The 25853-nt window shown below is 41.8% G+C and overlaps 2 protein-coding genes across 4 annotated transcripts; one reads left to right on the plus strand and one right to left on the minus strand.

Moving 5' to 3' along the window:
- Nucleotides 1-1656: 1656 nt before the first annotated feature.
- Nucleotides 1657-13329, minus strand: EME1 (essential meiotic structure-specific endonuclease 1). 3 transcript variants are annotated; one of them, XM_025170492.2, is made up of 10 exons: nt 13226-13329; nt 11245-11320; nt 9148-9995; nt 8937-9064; nt 8658-8747; nt 7989-8101; nt 5445-5580; nt 4490-4605; nt 2823-3012; nt 1657-2242 (listed from the first exon to the last, which is right to left on the minus strand). In XM_025170492.2, the coding sequence occupies exons 3-10, from the start codon at nt 9959-9961 to the stop codon at nt 2066-2068; spliced, it is 1764 nt and encodes a 587-aa protein (XP_025026260.2). In that variant the 5' UTR covers nt 9962-9995; nt 11245-11320; nt 13226-13329; the 3' UTR covers nt 1657-2065. The 3 variants fall into 3 exon arrangements, with proteins under 3 accessions (XP_025026260.2, XP_007434260.4, XP_087989421.1); XM_007434198.4 differs by having other exon boundaries at nt 13152-13279; XM_088133295.1 differs by lacking the exons at nt 11245-11320; nt 13226-13329 and adding an exon at nt 10538-10668.
- MRPL27 (mitochondrial ribosomal protein L27) lies at nt 13302-25756 on the plus strand. Its single transcript, XM_007434197.4, has 4 exons — nt 13302-13444; nt 16854-16976; nt 24065-24132; nt 25366-25756. The coding sequence occupies exons 1-4, from the start codon at nt 13390-13392 to the stop codon at nt 25570-25572; spliced, it is 453 nt and encodes a 150-aa protein (XP_007434259.1). The 5' UTR covers nt 13302-13389; the 3' UTR covers nt 25573-25756.
- The last annotated feature ends 97 nt before the right edge of the window (nt 25757-25853 follow it).

The following is a 25853-nucleotide window of genomic DNA, read 5'->3' on the forward strand; positions in this document are numbered from 1 at the left end:
CAGATCATCTTTACTGTATCTACCTGCAGTTCTTTTGATAAACAACATGTCCTTCCTCCAGAGTGGAGCCTTTTTTAGGCTGCAAATCATAGGCACCTGGTCTGTAGAAAAGAGTGCCTATCCTTAACAGCACCCTTACCATGACCAGTGAAGTTAGCTCGTCATTCTAAAAAGCTTCTCCACGCACAGCCTTTGCATATTACGGTTCCAGCAAATATGATCATTCTGGAAATCGTTATACTAGGTGGTTCCAGCAAATATGATCATTCTGGAAATCATTTTACTAGGTGGCTAAATCATCCAGACAGTCAAGAGCAAAGTTTGATTGTTACATAAAGTCTCCTTCAAATCAGGTTTGACTCCTGGTGACTTCATGAACAATATGAACATGGTTTGCCAGTGCCTTCTTCCAGGATGTTTTTCAACTTCCTGGTATAGCCTACAGCCTTAATATTCCCTAGAGCAGCGTTTCTCAACCTCGGCAACTTTAAGATGTGTGGACTTCTGCTCCCAGAATTCCCCAGCCAGCATGCTGGGAGCTGAAGTCCAGACATCTTAAAATTGCCGAGGTTGAGAAACGCTGTCATAGAGGAGTCCCATCCAAGTATAGAGAAGACTAACTTGCCTGGTCCCCACTTAGTTCCTGTTACATGCAAGCATAGGGAATATTTCTCTGTTGCTTGATCTGTGATTTGTACATCAAGATGTGATGTTTCACAGCCAAAACCTTAAACGTTACAGCATTTAATCTAAACTACACTGGTGGGAAAATGAGGGTGTGTGTAACTCTCTGTAGATAGGTGCTTCTCAACCTCAGCAACTTTTAAGATGTGTGGACTTGCTGGCTGGGGGATTCTGGGAGTTAAATTCCACACATCTTAAAGTTGCTAGGTTGAGAAACACTGCTCTAGATAGAAACATACATACTTCCACATCTGCCCGAATGTTATCTTTCGGTAGTAGTCTACATTCTCTAATTTTGTTGAAGACCATTCAAGGAACACATTGACAAGGTTCTATCAATGGTATACCCAAAAGTTAGATGTTAACAGACCATGGATTAGACACATGTCAGTAAACTATTGAATAAATTACATTTGACCATTACCACAACATGGTAAGTAAGAACTATATTACGGTTCAGTGTTGAGTGTGAACTTAGCAAAAGCTTGTCTGCTGTTCTTACAACAATGTTCCTTTTGCTACCTGAAGTTCAGCTATTTTGCATCTGCATTTCCCTCTAAAGCAGTCCATCTAGAATAAAACGTAAAGTCATTGAAGCTTCTAAATGTGTATTGATAAGATTGAAATGATGGAAATTTAAGAGCATGAATGGGGACAGAAATTCTCTAATATCTGTAATGAGAACCATAGCATTGAAGTGGTACCTGTGTCACTTATCTCTTCAGAAACTATGCCCCCAAACATTTCTGTAATTTCCATTTATACAGACTTCTACACAGTAAAAGTTCCTGCACTGAGAAACAGTTTAACATCCGTTTCAGAAGTAATCATGGGTGCAAGGGAAGAATGCAGAGTTTGATAACTTGGTTCAAAGTAAGGAAAGAGCATGTAAAGTAGATATGCCAAAATTTGCTGTATGAGGCACTCCAGAATCACTCAGCAGAGCTGCAGTTCAAGAGCTTTTGTCTGACAAATGCTGTTTGTTAAATGCTTTATATGCTATAATTATTGTGTTCTGAAGTATGTACACATCTATTTTCAAATATACTTTCTAGAAAAAACAGTAGATAGTGATAAAGGAGTTACAGGTTATGGAATGAAATATTTGGCTTTATTGGAACCCATCCTGCTCATAGGTTTCAGGTCATTTCTACCTTTTAAAAGAGCTCTCTAAAATCTATATTACGTTACAGGAAGAAAAAAAATTCAGTTCTTAATTTCTGGTTGGTTCAAATGGTTTTATGAAGATTTCTGCAGGATAAAGGAAGTCAGAATCTGGACTGAGATCCAAGCAGTATCTTCAGAAAAGCTTAATTTAGGGGTAGTAATTATGTTTTTAAAAGTTGCTTGAGCAGAGTTTTACAGAATCCACACTTTCAGCTCACCCAGTAACATCCAGGGAAAGGTCGGGGTTATGGGAAGTCATCTGCAAATAAATCCGTTTGGACAGGTCTGGACCAACTCGCCTTGTTGTTGTTGTCACTCCATCACCACGACGAACAGGCACCTCTGCAAGAAGGTTGTGTCGCTCCTGCTCTGAAGCGTGAATATCATAAGCCTAGACGTAGCCCAGAATACAAAACATTATTTCTACAAGCATTTGCACACGCTCTTCTATTGGATGGTTCACAATTGTTCTGAAATCTATGATATATGTCTCAGATTGGGCAGAAGATGGCAGAGGAAAGTAGTGTGAGGTTCCATTCCTAGCTCAGAAGCAGCTATTTTTCCAGCTTCAGTCATTCCATGGAAACTGGTGACACATAGTCTAGAATTACATATGCATAGCTGAGGAACTATAATGGGACCAACAAATCAGGCCATGTTTCTAGGACAATACTGTGTCTACTTCTTTAGGGAATAAGGCCCTCTTGAAATACAATTAAATGTAACCTCTGAGTAATTATAGTTCTCATCTATGGTTCTGAAGTACAGGAACTTCAGCCAGCAGCATATATGAAAAATAACAAGCAAACAATTTACTTCCAAGATCTAGGTTTCCTATGTGAAATAGTTTTATTTTCTCCTGCACCATCTGAGAATTTCAGCGCGAGATTTTAGATTTTTGTGCTAATTGGGTATAAATTGGCATGCACACACCTAACACAATATAATATTGTAGAAACAGAAAGCCTTGCCTGCGTCAGCAGCAGAGGAGAAGGGTACCGGGCTACAATGGCACTGGCCATCTCCAGACTGACTCGGTTGAATTGCTGAATTTGTCTTTTCCACACCTGAAGCAGCCCCTTTCCAGTGCGGTCCACCTTCATACCTCTACACCAGTCTCCCTCAAGGCAGAAGGAGAAGCTGGTTTTATTTCTTTCCTTTCTGCAAAAGTGGCAAAAAAGGAACATGGCAAAATACTGAAATGTACAAAATACTGTGTCCCCAATGCTTCTGCTGCTCTGCATGAAAATCAAGCTAGAAGAGGGGATTTTCACACAATATAATACTGTATTGCAACATTTGAAATGGGGCATTATATTTGACAGAATGATACTTCAAGTAATCGGATTGTTTCAGAAGTTAAGCACAAGATAGATTTCCAATATGGGTTAACTCAACTCTTTCCTAAAACAGTTGGCAACACATGCTTCATCAGTTTGCATATATCTTAAGGTTAATTGCAGTTCCTGTGCATATATGCCATATTTTGATGCACACCGCATTTTTTTTTAAACTATCTTAAGACACCATCTACCCATAGCAGGCAGTGACGCCAAGACTTTCCTTGTGAAATGGACAAAGATGGTTGAAGTTTAGGCAGAAAATTAGAGATGAAATAAAATGGGAATGAACTGTAGATTGTTGCAGGAGTACCAGGAATTCACAAAATTTCATTTATTTATTTAATGGATTTATAGGGTGCCCAGCTCAAACAATGTGACTCTGGGCAGTGTACAACAAAAAGTAATTAAAAAAAAAATAACCACACAATATTAAAAAAGCAACCCAAGATATAAAACAGAAACCGAGCATGATAATTAAACAACCAAAAGGTGACTCCACTCAACTGGTCCCAATGGCTGGGGAAAAAGGCAGTTCTTAACGGCTTTTCTAAAGGTAACCAGACTTGGGGCCTGTTGTATATCACATTATTTCAAAGCACAGGGGGCAGCCACTGAAAAGTCATGCTTCCTAGGTCCCATGAGATGGCAAAATTTTAAAAAAGGTACCTGGAGCATGCCCCCCCCCACATGGGAGAATGTGGGGCAGGCAGGTGTTTCTGGGAGAAGGTGGTCCTGCAAATAACCTGGTCCTATGCCATGTAGGGCTTTAAAACTGATAACCAGCACTCTGAATTGCACTTGAAAACCTCTTGGGAGCCATGGCAGCTTGTGGAGTAGCAGTATCACGTAGGCATAACAAACTGCGCCCATCACTCCCTGTGCCACTGCATTCTGGAACAAGTGAAGTTTCCAAATGGTCTTCAAGGGCAGCCCCACGTAGAGCACGCTGCAATAGTCCAGTCAGGAAGTGACTAAGGTGTGAGTGACCATGGGCAAATCCTCCCGGTCCAGGAACAGAAGCAACCGGTGCACAAGATGCAGCTGTGCAAAGGCCTCCCTGGCCACAGCTGCCACCTGCTTTTCAAGCCAGAGGTGTGAGTCCAAGAGGACCCCAGTTTGCGTACCAATTTAGGAATGTTCACTGGGTCCTATTTAAGAGTTTGAATTTTAGATTCCATTGAAAGGCATGGATTGGCCTTTAGAGAATTTTATGACAGCATATGCAACCACATCTCTCAAAGTGAAGCTGCTGAGATGTAGCCCTAGATACACATACTATTTGTTAACTCACTCACTTGAATGGGGCTTCAGCCACAGCCTTAGTGAACATACTGGCAAGTTCTCCCAACTCCTTCCAGCTTGCAAGCATTTGAACCTGGACACCTGCGTGAAGCTGCAGATCTACCAGAGCCTGAAAAAGCAAAGAAGAATACTGACTGAAAAGGCTTATCCTAGAAAAGAAGAGACACCAAACACAAGGTACTACTTCATAATGAGCGATACTGTTTCCTTCAGCCTGATCACTCTTCCAGCAGTTCTGATCCAAAAACACTTCCCTGTGCCCGCAGTGGCTCAGAACATAGTTATCTTTTTTTGGGCCTGCATATGCTGCTGTCCTTTTGATTATGGATCTGTAAGGCAATTCAGCGCCTTCCAACTGTGTTGGGACAATTCCCTAAATTCCAAGCCAGCATGGCCACTAGGGAGAGCGCCAGATCAGAATGAACAATTCTCTGATTAGGATGAATGGGGATGAAATTATCCCGGAATCTGGAAATTTCTGTTTAAGCATCCTTCTTTTATCATTTAAGCATGGCATTTCAGTGTTAAACCACAGCAGACTGTGAAGCACATTTAATTAGTATTTGGCCAGGATCGGTTGCTTTCAATTTCTCTAACTGTCTGAATGTCATTGTCCCGGGCATGTCTACCTCCTTTTCCCCCCACACTTGGCTTTCACTCCATAACTACTCTCCTTCACTCATCCTGTCTTCCTTGCTGACCCCATCCCCGCTTGAGTTCTGTCTCTTCCTTCAGTCTCTACATTTGAAGCCCCACCTTCTTCAGTTCAATATTTGTATGTCATTGCAGAGGGGAGACATTTCGGTGTTCCCTGTTAGCCCCCCTTGGAGATTGAAGCCCCTTCTGGCAGCAGAAAGAGATCACTTTCAGAAGAAGAGATCCCAAGGAAGAATTTGAGACATGGCTGAGATAGCCAGCCACACAACCCTCTGCTCCAGGTTTACTCACTTCTTCCACATCCAGTCTGGATAACTGGGGTACTGGAATTGCCTTTTCTCTCCGGTTCCTTGGCTTGGCTTGCTCCTGCACCTTGCTACTTTGCTCTGCTTGCTGCAGCTTCTTCTGCGCCTTGTGATTGTGAGAACTAAGGACACAACCAGTTCATTAATGCCTTGAATCTTGGGTCCATTCCTACCATCTCAGGTTCTGAGACTGCAGCCCTGCTCGTGGATGGGCAATGTCTGGGATACCTGAACCCTGGCCTTTTGGGTTGTGGTACCCTGCTCTGGAGCTGCTTCCTAGTAGAAGTATATTCCCAATATTTTAACTTCAGCTGCTGTTGAAGCTGCATCTTTTTATCTGGGCCCCTTCTGAGGTGTTACCCATAGTATCCCCCTGGCCAATCCAATCTGGCAGGGTTGGTGCACTCCGGGTTCCTTTGTTTAAAGTCATCTATCGTGACCCTGGGAGTGCACCTTCTCTGTAGCAGCTCCTGCCCTCCAGAATGAGGTTCCCCTGAGATTTGAATGGCTCCCCCCACAGGTGTTTCGAAGGGCCTTGAAGACCTGACTCTTTGCCCAGGCCTCTGGCGAGGGTGACTTTTCTTCTTTCTCTATGTTCCTATCCAGTTTTGTCATTATTGCCATCCTTTTTTGTTTTCTGTTGTTTCCTTGTTTTTAAATGTTTTTAACAATTTGTATACTGTGGAGGCCTTGGTGCTGAGCTTGGTTGTTTGCTTGTAGACATTTTGCTACCCAACTAGGTAACATCATTAGTGCGAGTGAGTACACGGCTTGCTCCCTGTTTATATACAGTAGCTTGGGGCACTATCTACAGTACCCCACACTCACTTGGACTGATGTTACCTATGTCAGGTAATGAAGTGTCTGCAAGCAAACAACCAAGCTCAGGGGGCACCGAGGACTCCACAGTTCAACCCTGAGCTACATATATACTCTTCCATTGGAATCTGTAAACTGCCCAGAGTGGCTGGGAGTTGGGCTGTATATAAATTTAATAAATAATAATAGCAAATATTATTATTATTATTACCTAACAATTTCATAGTGGTTTTCACATTTTATTTTATTTTACATTTTGTAAAGTCTTTAAAACACTTTACCAACCCAACAGGTGCTAATGCTGTCTAATAACAAAAAGCTTGGTGAAAGAGTTGTGAATTTACAGATTTCCTGAAGGTCAGATGCAGCTCCAAAGGAAATGTTTTCCATAGCTGGGAGCAATGCAGGAGAAGGTCTTCTCCTTCATACCAGAGACACAGGTCCTCTCCTGCTAAGGAGGTCCTCTTCTGCTGAACTTAACACCCAGATAGGCTTGTAACAAGAGAGGCAGCCCCTTATACAGCGGACCCTAAGCTGTTTTGTTTCTACAGATTTGATATGTATTCCTTCCACTTCCTCATCCAAGCCCTTAATTTTTTTATTAGCTGTTTTAAGATAGGAAAAACAGGAAATACTTAAAATAAGTAAATTATGGGATTCCAGGCCCCAAAGAGGATTCCATTATTAGGCAGGAAGAGGCAACAGTCTCAGATATTTGCCTTTCCCCCCAATGTTTGCTTGTTGCTGTCCTAATTTGACTGGCTGTCCAATTTAATTATTCCAATGTCTCATGGAGAGCATCACTGGGAAAAATTAATTTTTTAAAACCACCCTATAGCCAAAGCTCTCTGTGCAGTTTATGATAAAGCTTGCTAAAAAAAAACAAAACCCTCCAAACTAAAAAAGTTAGTTTGTTCGGGGTTGTCTCTTTTCTATTTTTTTTTGAAGTTTAAAAATTGTCTTGTTAATTGTGCATGCATAAAAAAAATAAATAAAATATGCTAAAATACAATTTGAATAAAAATGTGTACAGTAAAATGCAAAATAAAAAAACACCATATAAACTAGGCAGCTGCATGGTGGTCATCCAAAAACTAAAACAACATGATTTAAAATGCAATGAAAATGCAATGAAAAGCCTAGGAAAATAAAAAGGTCTTCACCTGGCACCAAAATGTTGCTAGCTGGAGGCACAGATGAGCCTCTCTGCAGGGGGAATGAGGTGCCACCCCAGAAAAAACTCTCCCCCTTGTAGAGGCCCATCTCAACTCTTTTGGTGAGGGGACCTACTGGAGAAGATGGCCTCATTAGATGATCAGAAGGTCTGGGTAGGTACATATGGGAGAAGTAACCTGGTTCTAAGCTATTTACAGGTTTCAGATCTTCACTAAGTTTTTTTTTAAGTAGCCACACTGGCTGCTTCTGCAGTCTTCATTTTTTTTCTCTTTGGAGTTGTTTGCAATTGTAATATGATGTTATTCTGGAAATAGAAGGCTGAAGTCCTTTCTGAAACTATTGCTGTCTGACACAGTGGAAGAATGCCGCTCATTACTGGAACTGCAGTAAGTATTAACTTTAGGACAGTGTGGGAATTGTTCTGTGTTTTAAGCAGCAAACTACCCTGGAGTGGCCTGTCAAGAACAGAAAGAATCTGATTTAAAGGACTGACTGATGTCTATATATATTTTAGCAATGAAAAGTAAATTTTAACCTGAAATATTTTTCCAGTCCTGTTACTGCCAGTGACAGTGTTTTCCCAGGAATTTTCTCTGCAATATTCGCCACAAAACTCTGCAGAGTCTCAGCAGGACCTTCCATGCTAGCCTGCAAAAACACGAAAGAACAGAAAGGCGAGCCTTTAGCTTCTTGAGCTGAAGCAAACGTTCGGAGTCACTCCAGCCACTTAGACACAGCTCAGGTGATTTATCCAGCAAAAGTACAAGAAATGCCTTGGTGGACTACCCCAAAGGCTCATCTCAAGCAGCGTTGCATAGTGATTGACCCAATGCACCTGACTGGCCCATCCTGAAACCCAGAGTCCATTCCCACTGTTGCTTCCCAGCAGGAGACATCAAAAGTGTGATTCAGGAGGTACTCAGCTATTAGGACTAGTGGCCATTGAGAGCCTGCTCCTCCCTGAATTTGTCAAGTAACAGCATTGCAACTGATACACCCACAAGGAGGGCTGGTTAGTTTTGCAGCCATCAACTTTTCATAATGAAAGAGAACATTCATAACACCCGAGTCTCCTTACTCTTTATTGTATCATGTGAAATCTAAATAATTATTTAAAAAACCCATGTTGCATGTTGTATTTAAAGTTACAGGATTTTCTTTTTTGTTTTGAGCTTTTAGTTGGATACTGCTAGGCTGATTTTACCTGCTTATTGTTATGAATCATTGCAATGAACTCTGGGAGCAGCACTGGCAGTAGGACATTGGGTTCTTCCATCCAGTTGTCTTCTTCAGCCTTCAGACAAAAATGTAAATTTAAAATAGGAGGGAGAAAAATACAAGGACAGCTAGTGTGAATAAAAAGAAACAGCAAATGGATTCATGGCCAAGATTCCTTCAGAAGCAAAGATCAACCAGGAAAATAAATTACTTTAATCAGAAGTACCAAACAAAGGATTGCAGGGGAAGACACGTACTGTCATACCTGCACTAGGCCAGTTTTCCTTCTCCAGGTGATACTGCAGGGCACAGCTTGGCTTTCAATCACACAGCTACTCTCCATAGACTGCAAAGCGGCAAGGACCTGATCTGCACCTTCTATCTGTAAGAGACCTATTGGAGGCTACAATTCAAGATGGATCCCTAAGGAGGAGAGGAAATGAACACATAAGGAAGCTAAGAGGAAAGAGACGTACCTGGGTCTAAAACTACTTGAATGTGTTTCAGACACTGCTCTGGTCTTTGGGCTTTCCGAAGTTGGGCCAAACCCACTGCCCTCTCTTTTTCTTGCTCCTGCAGCCGCTTCTGAGCTCCTTGTTCTCTTCTCTTCTGTGGGGCAACCTGGCGAGCTTTGTCCAAGTCCTGATGATTCTGCTTTGTATTTATCTGAAGGAGGAAGGGCTTCAGCCTTATTTGGTGGGAACCATCCTGTACCTTATCGTCAGAGATGCAAACTGGAAGTTGGGGCAAAGGCTCAGCATCCCATGAAGATACGTCCTGATCACCGTCTGACAGTTCCCGAGTGCTGGGTGCCATGTTTTCTTGGAGATCTGAGTCAGCAGGTAATGACTCCTGCCAGCAGGCAGGCACCAATTTTTCATCGCTGGCACAGAGCCTGTTTTGCCCAGTGGACTCTTGGCCGCTCTTTGTTTGGATCTTAGTAAATGAAGAAGCAGTTGTAGAGGGTCTGGCTACCAGCAACTTCCTTTGCAGCCTTTCAGCCAAGGGGACAAGTTCTTCTTCCTCTTCACTCTCGCTACTGGGCTGCATTCTCGCATCTATAGGAGCGCCCATCTTGACTGAATTGCGTGGACCATAGGGCTTTTTCCTGGCAGGAGAGCAAAGGGATGAACCCTCTGAGTCTGAGCTGCAGAGCACAATTACCTGGTTCTGAGAAGGAGGCTGGATGCTGTTTCTTGGATCAGGAGGTGGCTTGGTTACAGAAAGGAAAACTGGTAGTTCCTCACAGTCACTGTCACCCAGTTCTGGGAACATGATGTTTAGCTTCATGCAATGAACAGGCTGGACTGGAATGGTGTGACATCTAAAGAAAAGAAGCAAACAATTGAGTTCAACAATAGAAAGTTCTCCCTCTTCAAAAGCCACATTCCCCCAGGGATAATTGGTCAGGATCTAGTGCTGGAAGACAAAAGAGTCAAAGCCAACTGTGGGAGAGGTCAATCAAAATCAAGTAACCAGAACTTGCTCTTGCTCCTTCTATTCTCCTGTCTGGTATACTCCTGGATGAGGAACAAATCGCTCTTGCCTGGACTTCTGAAGTCAGGATGAGGACCATAAGTTACCACCCTGGGTTTAATTAATGCAACGTCAAAGCAACAATCTTCACGACAGCTCTCCCCAGGTGACTTTTCTCCATGTGTGTTTAAACTATAGTTCACAGAATTTCCAACCAGCATAAACAATGTCCATGTTTTAGGAATTTGGGAAGCTGGAGTCTGCTCATCTCTGGAGATAACTCATCATGTTGCTTAGGAATTCTGGATGTTGTAGAAAAACACATTTGGAGGACACTATTGAGGAAGGCTGCTCTAAGGACCAGGAGACGGACACTTTTCCAACACTTACCAATTCAAAGCCTTCAGTGGGCTCCCCTGCTAATGATAGTCTTCTCAGGAGCTGCAGATGGTTTGGCTAGCCAAGTGAAAGGATGGCATGCCCCCAGGAACTCAGCAGTTAGTGATATCCAGCCCTGATTGCTAAATAGTACATGCAGGGGAAGGGGTGAGGGGACACCATTATACCTTATGGTCACCCTGGAACCTTCAAAGAACATCTACAGCAGAAGCAGCTTCTAAAGTCTGTGGAGTGGACCTTTCCTATCACTGTCCTGCCAAGGATTTAATAACTCATCACTGACTTCCTCCCTCTGTCCCTTTCAAAGTGACTATGTTTTATCATTTATTCATATTATTTCCTCTGTTCTCAGGGATTATGCAATAAAAAATAAAAGCCAGCAACAGAATTGGCAGAACAGAAAGGTCTTTAGAACCACTTAAAACCTCAAAGTAAGCAAGTCAAGCCAAGTTTCCAGGAGAAGGAATTCCAAAGATAAGGGGCCAACACTGAACAATTCCTCTGCCCACTCCTCCTCCAATTATTTGTCAGTCTGATGGTTTTTAATGATGAGTCAGAATGCAAGATCTCTATTATCATTTTCTTTTTCCTATACTCCTATCAGACAGAAAGGCAGCATATTTCCATTTCTAAATACAGAACATTGATCTCCATAGATTCTACTTATTTGTGTTATGATATACACCAAGTTTACTTACAAGAGAAGGGTTTATAAACCACAATTTCTTTGATCTGAAACAAGCAGGATTCTGTCACCAATTTTCTGAATTTCTCCTAGGGAAAGAGGATACCCATTATAAAACAGTGTTACTTGGGACTTCAATTGTATAATCTATTTTATTCTCAAGCCAGACAGAATAATGACACTTCTACTGCAGGAGTGATCAAGATGGATATGGACCAACTCAAATAGGAGAACCCCAGCAAATATAATTCAGCTGCATTTAAATACTACAGCATAGATGAAAGATTGTTTCCTTTGTAATCCTTTACTAATGTTGTATTCCTTATTTGTAGTTACAAGCAGTCCTACACTAAAATGGGGAGTCAGTTTCTTTTTTTTGCCCAGGAAGATGCCAAGTTGTTTGTTTTGGAAGGATGGGGTGTAAGAATCCTTACCTCCTGGAAGAATTTCCATGTTTCTTATGAGCTGTTGCATAGGCTCTGTTTCTGTCTGCTAAAGGTTGTTGACATTTTCACAAAAGAGACCTTTCCCCCCCTTGAATAGTTGTTTTTTCCTTATGCTGCTTGATCTATAGTAAAAGAACATGCCTGCTGTCCTTTTGCATATGAAACTTACAGCTGCAACCCTGTAAACACTTAGCTGTGGACAAACTCCATTGAACTGAGTAAGGTTTATTTCTGAGTAGAGAGATATAGAATGCATTGCAGTGTGAACTATATCCACATTTGCAGCTACAGCCCTGCGCAGGGAAGGGGATCTTCTCAGTACACATTCACAGGATCAACTGCTTCAAGTTGCTGCTGGCTTTAATGCTACTTTAAAACCAGAACAGCTAAAGATGACTTAAGCCTGCCTTGCTGATGGGGTGAGAGCAATGGTGAAGAAAAGTTTATACAATGGTTAGATGCAAGTGGAAAAGGCTCTTAGGGGGCTGACCTAGCACTGTTACCTGGAATTTTAGGCTTCATTATTACCTTTTTAATAAATAAAGCTAATAATGCTAATAATAAAGCAACTAAAGAGTAGGGAACATATTCTGAAAGTCCTTGAATACACTTGCAAGGTTTAAGAGAGATTCAAATCCAGCTGGGAAAGGGAGTGGCGTAACCCATAAATTTGCCACTTGTGGAATGTTATCTGTAATCAATGTTTTCACATGTTCAATTCTCACACGTAATCAATGTCTTTTATTGTTTGATTAGTTGCTTTCTGATGTACCACATATACCATATATATCATTTGTTTCTGTACTCTATAAGAAAATTTGACACTCCCCCCCTTTAATAAAGGCTTTTCGCTTTGCCTGAAATACTTCTTGTGATTCATATTGTTGGGTAGGGGCGAAAAAGCCACTTTTGCAAAGGGTAAGTGTTTTTCTCTCCCCAATTCAGGGAAATAGGTTCCTTCAGCTTCACCCAACTTGGGGTGTCTGAGTTTCTAGGCAACAGCATAAGGTATTGTCCAATGGCAACATGTATACATTTTTATAAAATACCAGACATCCCAAGCAAATCATTACACCTTTTTTAAATCTTGCAACAGTCTCCTATTATGGAAAGATTCATCAAAAGTGTTATGAGATTCCTGATCACACAAACATCAGCTTCCAGAATTGCTTTAAACAAAGAAGATAGAATTACAGTACTGTGCCACGCATTGGAGGCAAGTCTGAACCAGCTTTGGAGTTCAGCTTGCTGACTTTATGCCCCAGCTGGAAAGTTGTTGGGGAGATGAAGCTAAGCCCTCCTGGTATATCGGTGGTTGGTAGAAATCGCTTAATTTAAACAACACTCGTTACCATTTCTAGAGTCATCGGAGCAATGTGAAAATAACCGGGAGACAAGCTTCATATATCCATAACGGCTAGGAAGGAAGGAAGTCTCGCAAACCGCCTTGAAATATGACCCCAGCCTTCCTTACGTGAACTCGGGTGCTCGTCGTCTGAAGCCAGACTTCTCTGTTTAGAAAAACATAAGAAACGCTTCAGCTCTCACCCCATCGCTTTCGGTCTCTTTGCAACGGAGCTCCGTGGCCAGGCGCGCGCTCGCTCGCTCGCTCATTCATTCATTCAAATTCCGCGCTTGGCGCCGCCGCTCCCGGACCCGGAAGTGCCGCCGCGCAGGGCTGGGCGCTCCGCCGGGCGGCGAGGGAAGGTCAAATGGCGGCGCTGCGGGGCGGGCTGCTCTCTTTGGGCGCCGCGGCCGGCAGACAACGTGAGTCAGAAAGGTTGGGGCGATGGAAGCTGGCTGGGGGCGGTGATGAGCTCTGGGGAAAAGGCAGCGGCAACGGTGGGACTCCGAGGTTTTGGAATTTAGTGTTCTGGTGTTAACGGGCAAGAAGGCAGAGGGTGGAAGGCTTACGCTTGGCGCAGGCGATAATAAAGCCAATCCCGCCTGCGCCTGATTACTTTCAAGTGGGTCGGAGGAACGTGCTCCTCCGGGCACGTGCACAAGGTTTGCAGCCAAATGGGCCGGTCCTCTGCAGAAGTTGGCGCATTTCCCCCCATCCACGCTTAAGAGCGAGCCTGGGAAGAGCCCCGCAAAGCTCGGGAGCCTGCTGGCTCTGCTGGGCGATATTGTGAGGGATTCTTCTAAAAGCTTTGCCCCCTTGGGGAGTTCGGTTATCTCCCCTTGGCTGGTGTCAGTAGGTGCTGTTTTGTTTTAACGGCGCAGTAGGTAGACTTCGTCGGCTTTTAGAATCTGTTTTGTTCTGTCTTGTTAGTTCAGGTAGTCCCTCTCTCTCAGCCCTAGGAAGAACCAGGCCAGGGCAGACTACTTCTGAAAAACCTTGCCAAGAAAACTGCAAGGACTAGTCCAGGCGGTCGCCTGTGGTCAAAAGTGACTCAAAAGTGACTGCACACACACGCACACACAACAGGGGGAGAGGTCAGAGGCTATTTCCTTCTTCCCCCCCCCTTTTTCGTTCTCAGGCCTACAAACAGGTTTTTTTAAAGAGAGAAATGGCAAAAGAGCTCTGATAGACATCGTTGCATTGTTATTAAATGCCTAGTTTTAAAAGAAACTTGAATTTCCTGCATTAAATGTGTACAGTTGGTATAAAATACAAGAGCCCGCTGCTTGGTAGACTTGCACATACTCCTAGGGCTGCACTCAGGAACAATTTGATTGATTGATAAATAATTCAGAGTGTTTGGTTTGACCTCTGTTGCTTGACAGCTTGGTACTTGCAGGATTGCTTGTTTCAATTCCTGTAAAATCTACTGGTCCAGCATCTATGTCCTATGATGGGTTTTTACCCTGGAGAAGTTCAGAGAGGTCCCCAGTCCCATACTGAGGGTTTTTACCCAGGAGAAGTTCAGAGAAGTTTTGCTGAAGTTTGGTGCTTTTCAGTAGTGGGGCCAACCCCCCAGAACAGTCTCACCACCCTGAGATCTGGAGGTTGCAACTCTCCTGATTTTTTTTTTTTTTAGGAAAACTGTTCAAACTAAGCTTTGAGAGTTGGAATCTCTCTCATTCAGGATGCCCAAAGATGATGACGACAATTATAAGTTTAATAATTTTAGCAACTTTTAAAATGAATAATGTTTTTGGCTTGCTGTATAATTGTGTTTACATTGTAAAGTGCTAGGAATGTGGTAGTATAGAAGTAAAATAAATGGATGGTTGGGTCGTTAGTTGGAGGCCATGTGGTTGTGGGTTTTGAACTATCATTGATTGACTTTTTATCTCCGCTGTCCTTACAGGTTTTCTTATGCTGCTTTGATGGCATTTTAACTATGTTTTTATTTGTTGTTAGCCAACTAGAGTTGCTATGCCAAGATAGGCAGCTATATAAATCCACTAAAATAATTAATAAATAAGTAAATAGAAAAACAAAGCAAATTCCTCTTGGGGATGGCAATGACCTTTTGCCACTAATGAACTTGAGCAAGCTCATCCTAGAAACATCAAGTGTAGTAGGTAGGTAGAGCTTCACAAATGACAGGGAGGAGAGAAAGCTGGTGAATCCCTTAGAACAGGGATCCTCAACCTCAGCAACTTTAAGATGGGTGAGGAATTCTGGGAATTGAAGTCCACCCATCTTAAAGTTGCTAAGGTTGAGGAACCCTGCTTTAGAACTGCCAATAATCTTGCACTACCATGATCTACAGTTGATCTGAGCATCATCTATTAATAAAGATGCCTCTGGAGATGCTTGTGAAATCAACAAAGACAGGGCTGAACCCTTGCATTTTTAAATTTATTTTTTATTAGAAGCTTTGAATACAATAAAAGTATAAAATTAAAAGAAAAAGAGGAAAAGGGAAAAAAAGAGAAAAGAAGTGAAGTGAAAGAAAAAGAAAGAAAATATAGAATTATGACTTCCATCCCTCTTTCTATTGAGTAGTTGCTGTCTTACTCCTTCCCCTCCCTCTTTAACCCTTTTTAGCTCCCTTTTTAGCCCCCAAATCCACAAATAACCAATTCAGTCTTTTCTTCTTTCAACAAAAAGTCTATGTAAGGTTTCCAGTCTGTTGCTGAACCCTTGTGCTAATGCACAGAGCCAGACCCTCCAGAGTCACATCATCTCACCACCACCAAAACTCCCAGACCTCCACGCAAAGTTGATGCCCAATTTTGAATCAGAATGAAAATTTTAATGTATCTAAAAGAAAAGTTATTAAATACCTGGCAAATAATAGTGGTAATGACAATTTATTAAGGCATTTTTACCTCATCCCACTCACTTTTTGGTCTGCTGCATGCCATTCAAAGAACACATGACTTTGGCACAAAATAGGTTGAGCTCCCACACGCTTAAAGAAAAAAACACATTTTTCACCACTTAGTTAAGATTTTCCCCCCCTAGAACTACAGTATCAAAAGAACTTTGGAGCTAGAAGAGTACCCCAAAGTTCTTGAGGTTTCTCCTTTCTCTAGTGGCATCTAGCTGACCTTAACGGATCCTGAAAAAGCTAACTACAGTTGGGTCCTGGTTAAAATTTGTATGAGAGATCACCAGGAAATCCCAGAGCTGTAGACTAGACTGGGAAATTGGGGGGAAAAAAATCCTACCAGGAAGAAGAAACCACTTGTTGCCAAGAAAACCACATGGACATGTCTGTGTAGTCCTCAGGATTGAGACTTTTATGATTGGCTTCATAGTTAAGGAAAGAGGAAACAAATCACAATTTTGCTTAGGGCAATACATGAAGTCAGGCTACATGTCCAGCTGCTTTATAATTTAAAGCTATTTTCTAATTACCTTTTCTAACCAAGTGCCCTCCAAATGTATTGTACTATATAATTCCCATCAACACCAATTAGCACCGCCATATTTCCTGTGCAGCTACCTTGGAAACACAGGACATCAAATTTTCTTCAGGCTAGTAAATGTATTTTGTAGATTTACATCCATTTCTAAGCAAAGTATGAGCATTCAGCGTTAACCAAAAAAAGATTTTGTTTTTTGGAAAGATGAAGAATGCTGGTTTGAGGATGGTATCCCTCTCTCCCCCTTTGAAAATAGTACAAAGCCAGAAATTATTTCAGACTGTCTCAGACACAGTTTATGGCTGAATTGATTTGCACTTTGGACTGGAAACTGCTGGCTCACAGCTCACACTTTTTGTCATCACACTAATCATTTGGCCCTCTTGCTTCCCTCCCCCTCCTGTAACAGTTTTGCCTGTTCCCACATTCAGTGCAACTGCAGTGAGATTGGCATCCAAAAAAACTGGAGGGAGCACCAAAAATCGTGGAGGGAACAGAACTGGAAAAAGGCTCGGCTTCAAAAAAATCGATGGTAAGTTTCTTAATCACTTTGTTACAGTTTCTTGCTTTTTATTATTGTTGGTTGAACAGCCAGCCAGATGTTTAGACTGGATTTGGTATTTTTATCTCCAGTCCTTCCCAAGGACCTGGGATAGGCAGATGTTGTTTGATGGTGTTAAAGGTATCGTCACAGGATATAAGCTGTTCCAAGTAAAGCTGCCTTTTGCAATTGACTGATGGTGGTTTTTTCAATGCAGATGGTCTTCAAGTGGTACTCCAGGTGTTTTGGGATTGCATCCAAGGTGCCTATTACTATTGGTACTATCTTTGCTTTCTTTTGCTTCAGTTGTTCTACTTCTATTTGCAGGTCTTTGTATTTTCTCCAGTTCTTTCTCTTCCGTTCTGTTCTCTCCAGGTATTGCAGTGTCCACTATCCAGACTTTTTTGTCTTTCTTATCGACAGTTGTTAAGTCTGGGGTGTTATGTGGCAGGTGCTTGTATGTCTGAATTCTAAAGTCCCAGAGCACTTTAGCTTCTTCATTTTCTATTACTTGTCTATTTTGTGGTCCCACCAGTTCTTGCTTGCAGGCAAATGGTATTTCTTGCACATATTCCAATGCACTATTGTTGCTACTTTGCTACAATGCTACAATGCACTATTGTTGTCATGCCTTTGTTTGTAGTCAGTCTGTACGATCTTCTTGCAGCAGCAAACTAGGTGGTCCACTGTTTCTTCAGCTTCTTTGCAGAGGCGGCATTTGCTGTCGCTGTCCTCTCAATTCTGGCTTTATATGCATTTGTTCTTAAGGCTTGGTCTTGTGCAGCCAGAATTAGCCCCTCTGTCTCTTTCTTCAACTTTCCTGCTCTTAGCCATTGCCAGATCTTGTTGTTATCTGCTTTGCCTGCCAGTTTTTTGTGTACTGGCTATGTAATACTTTGCATTGCCATGTGTCTTTTCTATTCTTCATTTGGTCTTTCTTGTAGGTCAGTGTGGTCTCTTTGGTATTCAGTAAGCGTTCATGGGGCATTGGCTTCAGTGCATCTTCACTATCCTTCAGATATTCTTCCAATGTTCTTTTTCCTTCTTCAGCTATCTTTGCAACATTCCACACCCACCCATGCTCCTTGGTAAGTAGAGTCTGTCAACGTCACTGCGTGGATGAAGGGTCTAATAATCATTGTCATTATTTTTCTGGTCTTCCTACCCAGGGTTTCTAGTTCTGCTTGAGTCCAGTCCACTATTCCAGCTGTATTTGTAATTATTGGAATTGCCCAGGTGTTAATTGCCTTGACAGTATTTTCTCAACTGAGTTTGGACTTTAAGATCTTCTTCACTCTCATGATGTATTTACTACTAACCTTCTTGACTTCGGTGTGCTTGTTGTGTCAGCTTGAAGGTTGCCCAGGTATTTGTAGCGATCTTCATCCAGACTCTTGATGTTATTTCCATAGGGCATCTTGATTCCTTCAGTTTTCACTATTTCTCCCCTGTTAATGGTAAGGGAGGCACATTTGTTCAGTCCAAACTCCATTGCAATATCTTGGCTGTATATTCGGACAGTGCTGAGCAGCAATTCTATTTCAGATGGTGCTTTTCCATACAGCTTCAGATTGTCCATGTAAAGGAGGTGGGATAGCTTGGTAGAAGTTTATAGCCATGGCCTGACTTGTTCAGTATTGTTGACAGAGGAATCAGTGCAATGACAAACAGTAGTGGTGATAGTGAACTCCTTGAAAGATTCCTCTCTTGATATTAACCTCTCTCAGTCTTTCGCCATTGACCAGCAACCGTGTCTTCCGTTATGCACTGATCTTTGCACAAAGCTTCTGATGTTTCTACTGACTCCTGTTATTTCTAGGCACTTGATTATCCAATCCTGTGGCAGGGAGTCGAGTGCCTTCTTGTAATCAATCCAAACTACATTCAAGTTGGTCTTCCTTCTCTTTAAATTTTCCAAAATCATCTTGTCAATTAAGAGTTGATCTTTTGTTCCTCTGCTGTTTGGACAGTTTCCTTTCTGCTCAGGTAGAAAGAGCTTGTTTTCAACTAGATGCTGTTGGACTGCACCAACTACAACACCAGTTAGCAATCTGAAAATTGTTGGTAAGCAGGTAATCGGCATGTAGATGCCTAGTGCTGCCCCTTTTGTTGGATCTTTCATTATCAGGTGGGTTTTGCCAGATGTTAACCTATCTTCAATTTCACCTCCTTGCAGTATGTTGTTAAACTGCTTGGCAGTGAGTGGGTGCAGACCAGTCAGATGTTTCAGCCAAAAACCATGCAGTTCATCTTCACCTGGTGCTGATCTTCTTGATCTTCCTTGCCATTTTCTCCACCATTTCTGCTGTTATTATACGTTTTTTCATTTCAGCTTCTTTTTTATTCTTATCCACCTCCTTTATCCAAGCTGCATTCTTGTATTTCTTTGGATTGTCCCATAGCTGCATCTAGAACTGCACTGTTTCTTCTTTGTCAGATGTTGACTGGTTCATTGCAGTCTCTCCATTGAGGGGTTGGTAGAAATGTTTCTGATTCAACTGAAATTGGAGATTCTGCCTGTAGTGTGCAATTCAAGCTTCATATCTGTTGATCTTCTTGGCTATGGCTGTTATTTGCTGCTGTATTATTTCCAGTGCTTCCTTGTTCTATCTTGTTTCTAGGTGATATTCCTTGATCAGGTATTCTTTGGTCTTCTTGTTCTTCAGCTTCTTTTCTTTCATCTCCTCTACTTGCTTGCATCTTATCTTAGCATGCTGATCTTATTTTCCAACCTGATCTTCCGTTTTGGTGGTGCACTGTTTGGCTTTTTTTCCTTGTTTGTTGATTTTGCATCCCAGATATTCAATTATAACTATAGGGGTGCTGTACGTTAGTTGGTTTGTTTCCTGCAGTGAGCTGGTGCTTACATTTGATATTACAATATTGGCATTCTTTAATACTTGTGCTAGCTGTTTCTTTGTTCCAAGCTTCAATGCAGGTAACCTTATTCTGTTGTTTTTTGTGCTGTTCTAGATGCTCAGTTATTCTTTGTTTCAATTCTTGGTTTTTTAGTTAGAGGGCTTTGTTCTTTCTGAGGAGAAGGCAGAGGAGAGGGTGCCCGGTTTGGGAGTGAAAATGATTCAGTAGCTATACTGGCTTCCTCTTCTGCTGAGTCCCCCGATTTGCCTCTGCAGCCTGAGCTACTTCTGGCAAGGCTTCAATTTCTTTGCCCTGGGTTGACCGTAGCAGTTCTTCCAATTTTACTTCTGTGAATACTTTATTTCATATTATAAATCAAGGTTGATCTGCTATCCTCTGTTCTGTAATTTCTGATTCTGGATGCTGTTCTTTTCAGAACTGGTGCATTCTTTTCAGATATCCTCTTCTCATTGGACTTGACTTGTAATAGCAATCATTATTTCTTTGTTTTCAGTCTTTGTATATTTGCAACGGGTAAACAACTTTTCTTCAAATAGTCCTGAAGCTGCTGGCTCTGGTTGCTCAGCCAACAGTCCTGAGTCCTGTAGCCCACTTGTCACCAGATGTCCAGGAACTAGAACACCTAGCACGGTCCTTGTTGCCCTGGGCGATGACCGATCCAGTATAGGTTTCTGTAAATTACGTCTCACTATATTGTTTTTGGGGGAGACACTTTGTCTGGCTCCTCTGATGAGACTTGTCCAGTATGGTTGAACCTCTGGCATAGCTGTCATCCTCCTTGGAGCACACAAGCTCCACAACCACTTCAAGATAGTGCCTCACTGGGGATTATTATTGTTATTATTATTATTAACAGTCCATCAACAAAAACAATTGAAAATAAACCCAGATTAATTTTTTTGCTCTTTGCTATCAAACGTGGACTATTCCATTTGAAGGCCCCTGAAGACCTGGCTCTGGTGATTGAAGCCCCTTTCCCTTTCCCTTTCCCTGCCCTTGCCCTTCCCTTTGTTCCATCCAGTTTTGTCACTTCTGCCATCTTTATTCTTTTTATTTTTTGTTTATGTTTCTGACTGTTTTTGACAATTTGTAAACTACCCAGAGTGGCTGGGAGTTGGGCAGCATATAAAATTAAAGTATTATCATCATTATCATTATTTGGGGATCTGGATATTCCTGTCAACAATGAGACATCCAGTAGGTGGTAGGACTGTAGTAGTTTACTATAGAATTTTGCCTATTTATTAGAGAATGTAGGTCCACTAATTAAAACTAGTGCTTGTCTGTACATTTTTCCTTGGAATATAACTCGGGGGAAATACCACAGGGAGAGTCTAAATAAATTAAGTGAAATGTACTAGGTTGTCTGTCAGGCTTATAGAACTCTGTAAAAGTTGCTTGATGATGTTTTTATACTATTGTTGCTTGCAGGTGAGTAAACCTGGTTGGTAAGTGGTGTCAGAATTGTAGCCAGTGCTGAGCTATTGAGAAACAAGAGGAAAGATAAGGGTACTCAGTAGACTCCACATTTTGCAGAAGTAACTCCCGCAAAAGCACCCCCCAGCCAAAAATAACTTTTGAGCCAAAAGTCCTTAGGGGACAAAAAACAACTGAATGGTCCCATCCTGGAATAACTGAGTGCCTCTTATGAAGTGCAGTATGCTACGATATATTTGTTACTCTTTATGTTACTGTAAGAGTTCCTTCTTTTAACATGCACAGAATATTGAACATGTGTTTATTGAGAAAAGGAGCAGTGTGGGTGGAAAGGAAATGAAAAAAATGTCAAAGCTTAGCTGCAAGATCCCACTTTTTTTTCTCTAAAGCAATGTTTCTCAACCTCAGCAACTTTAAGCTATGTGGACTGGCTGGGGAATTCTGGGAGTTGAAGTCCACCCATCTTAAAGTTGCCGAGGTTGAGAAATGCTGCTCTAAAGGTAAGCTTGGAGATTTGTGTCCAGCAGAAAGGTTCTAAAAGGAGGAAAAATAGAGGCTTTTCATTCCTCAAACAACAGCTCCGATGTGGGGGAAAAAAACAGTTGCAAGCCTTTTTGGTGTTGGTTGCTTTTGTAGAGCTGTGCATATATGAAGCCTTTAAGAAAATATGCTAAAAAGGGTTAAAACGCTAATCTTGGAAATTATGAGACAGGGGTAGGTGGAGTGAATAGTCCCTGTATCTTTTTCCCAATTAAGATGATGATAACAGTCATGATGATGATGATGATGATGATGATGCACCAGTTTTTATCTTAGGGTAACACCTTTATTAAAACAATTGACAGATCACAAAAATGCAGGCTTTTGTGAGGTCACCCACTAAAACTAAATTCAGGGAGATTCAGGACTGATGAAAGGAAGTATTTTTTTTTAACAAGAGTTAAGAGCAGGTGTAGCATTTGTTGACTTTGCCTGCTCTCAAAATAATCTAAGCAGGATCAGATACGCTTATTCCTCCAGCGGGAAGACCATCAGGAAATGTCAAGGCTGTAGACCGGACTGAGAAGTCAGAAAAAAATCCCAGAAGAAGCCATTGGCAACGCCCATGTAATTTTCTTGACAGGCGTCTGGGGAGCTGCCAGAAGTCAGTTCTGGCTTGAGGAACTCCTTCCTTTCTAACCCAAAGTATGTTAATTCCAGTTAAACTGGAATTTTCTGTAAGCAGATGGTCATGGTTAGCAATTTAGACCATTGTAAAAAGGGGGTTAGATTAGGGTTATCAGTAGTAACTAGTCTTGATGGTTGTTTGCTCTCTCCAGAATCCTCAACAGCATTCCTGACATACCAGCTGCCTTGTGGTACCATTGGAAGAAGGTGCTTGCCCTCCTGGCTAAGTTTATGAGCTTTGTTGGAGGCATCTGGCTGACCACTGGGGGCCATTAAAGGCTGTACCAAATGGACTATTGGCCCTATGCAACCCAGCTTTAGTTTATGCGCTTAGGAAATCCAGCTTTCTTTTGATGTAACAAAAACTAGGTTGGGGAACAGGGAACCTGGCTTGACACCAACATTAACAAAACCTGCATGGTCAGAGTGTAGATGAAATATGGGAGGAGGTACACGCATTCCAGGACCACCCCAAGGGCTCCTTGAAGCAAGCAAATGTGTATGGGACCTCCTTTGTTCAAACTGTAAGATCAGTTTATATTCTTAAAGTACACGTGATCTTGAAAAATTAGAAATGGATAGTTTTTGCAGTAACATAGCTGTAGAAAACGGTAGATGATTCACTAGGTGTTTCTTTTTTACGCCAAAGTAGTTTAACTTCGGTGGATGCAGATTCTAGTGCTGATTCACTCAATACACATCCATATCATTTTCTTGACAATGGTACTGAAGTGACTTGTCAATAGCTTCCTCCAGGATGTTTGTCAACTTCCACATTTTGCCTACAGTCCTGACATTCCCTGGTGGTCTCCCATCCAAACACTAACCAGGCCAAGCCCTGCTGACTTCCAAACACAAACAAGAGTTCTCAGACCGAGTTACAATGGTTAGTCCAAGGTGGACAAATCATTAGTATGCCTCAGGATGTGATTTTGGCCCTGTGATGAGGGAGAGGGGACTCCTTGTGTCATCCTGCTCAGTGTAAGCAGCAACTTGCAGACCCAGATCCCCCCTCCCCCTCGTACAAAATGATTTAGTGCTATCACAAATCTCTCTTCCCCACATCTCATTTCCCACTCACTTTAGCAGCTCTCCTAATTTCCTCTTCTCCATAATTCCATTGTGAGGAAAGCAAAGATGTCCTCATGCATCCCTGTAAATTAAATAATAATATGCTGGGTTACTTGAATGTGGATTCAGGGTTATTGAAATGGAACCCTTTTCCTTCTTTTCCTCTTGGTAATCTCAAGATGGCAGTCTGCACTAAATGGAGAGAGTATTCGGTGAATTAATGTATGAGTTAGAAAACCCTTAGGCTGCTTTGATAATCTGTCGAGAAAATACCTTTGGCTATGTGTGGAATGACTTTCTTACTGCTAGGAAGCTTCGGCCAATCAAACTAGGTAAAATCAGGGGTCCACTCCCAGGATTTGAGTCTCAGGCCTTTCACTTTCGATCTCTTGTCCTCTGTAATGGATCCTGTTTCATGAGGAGAAACGTTAAAGAAAGTTGTTGTGCACCATTTGTATTCAGCTAGTATGCATGTAGGTTGGCTTGTGTCTAAGGTTTAATTACTTTCTTTAACTCACTTGCAGGACAGTTTGTTCATGCAGGCAACATATTGGCCACCCAGCGTGTGATTCGATGGCATCCAGGGGCTCACGTAAGATTTTTTCTTCATTATTTCAAATTCCACTGAATTAAGACTTTGTTCCATCTTTATCAAAGCTTCAGTTTCCTGCCTTACTCTACGTTATCCTGGAATTAACCATTTTTCATTACAGAGTTAGAGTTTGTCAAACCTCTTGGTCTTGTTTTTATTGTTTTTCAAGATCTTTTCTCTCAGCTGAGACAAGAGTAACATTCCTATTTTGATTTCTCTTGCTATGAAACTGCTAACTTGTATTAATAACCAGAAATAGGAGCCTCTCCCCCATCCCTATTAGAGTTTCATGGACTCTGAACAACCTCTATTTGCAACTATATTGTATATATAGTTTATAATATAGTTTATAAATATAAACTATATTATAAACTATATTTACAATATAGTTGCAATATGAAGTATCAGCATATGACAGATACACTGGAGACTCATGCTCAGTTACAATACACGGAGGTGGAGCAATGAGAACATAGGAAAGGGCATCATGGTACCTTGGATGACTTCAGATCACCAGAGAAAATCAAGTTGTAGAAAAGGAAAACGAACAGGCATTTCTTTACATTGATCCATAGCACAACTGGCTGTATTTTTTTTTTTAATCAGTGCCTTTTAAGGAGAAATGCCTCTTTACCCAGAGGCCAAATCCATCTCAGGAAGTACCTGGGCAAAATGGTATCACATACAGTGTTTAAAATTGGGCTCGCTGAAGATACCTTCTTCAAGACTGAAATTACCTTGAGCTACTTTTGGGGGTAATGAAATCAGCTGTCACCCAACATTTTTAGGGTCATGAGCTGATATTTAGTTTATTCAGGCTAATGGATCCACTGTTTTGTTACTAGAACCCCAAAGCCCACCATCCGGAGCAGGTGTCAACGAGGGCTGGGGACGCAAGGAGCAAATGTAACTGCCTTGCAGAGAAACTAATTGCCTGCTGTATCCCATGAGCCATGTATCCCAGGATACAAGTACAACTACACCAGATGAGGGATTCTGAGTTTAATTTGGCAGAAGTGCCAAATCTCACTTTGCCATCTCTGCATTATAATTCTGGTGATCAAGACATCTTTCTCCTGTTGCACAAGCAGTTGTACTTTCAGTTTGGCACACAATTTGCAAACTATACCAAATGTGAGATCTGCTGGCAGTCTCAGTGATAGGTACTGCCTGCACTCTGCTCCAGAGGCTGTTTCTTACCTTCTTAATTATGATTCTGTCTCTCTGTCCCAGGTGGGGATGGGCTACAACAAATGGCTGTACGCCCTTGAAGATGGAATTGTGAGGTTCACTAAAGAAGTCTACGTGCCACCTGCCCGTGGCAAGGAAAGCCGAGAAGTGATCTGCCGGTTACCCAAAGGAGCTGTGCTGTATAAAACATTCATCAATGTTGTTCCTACCGAAGAAGTGGGAAGTTTTAAGTTGATCACTATGATCTGAGAGCTGAAAGCTCAGATCAAACTGATCCCCAGGATAGATAGTTCTGAATGACTTTTTGTTACCTGCGCAACTGGGAATGAAGCAATATTTGGAGCATCTACAGTAATGGATGGAGATACACTCTGAACACACACTTCTGATGTGCTGTTGATGAAATAAAGATTGATAATATTTCTTTTCCAAACGCAACAATAGTACTGCTGCTCATTTCGGAGGGCCCATTTCAGGCTAGTCCTTTGTTCTTGGGGTGAAAGCAGATGTTGGAAGTGATGGAAGTAGGT

The sequence above is a fragment of the Python bivittatus genome, unplaced genomic scaffold (genome assembly GCF_059951505.1).
Source record: "Python bivittatus isolate LINGU-HERP-01145 unplaced genomic scaffold, Pbiv_v1 ctg000080_np1212, whole genome shotgun sequence".
NCBI lineage: Eukaryota > Metazoa > Chordata > Lepidosauria > Squamata > Pythonidae > Python > Python bivittatus.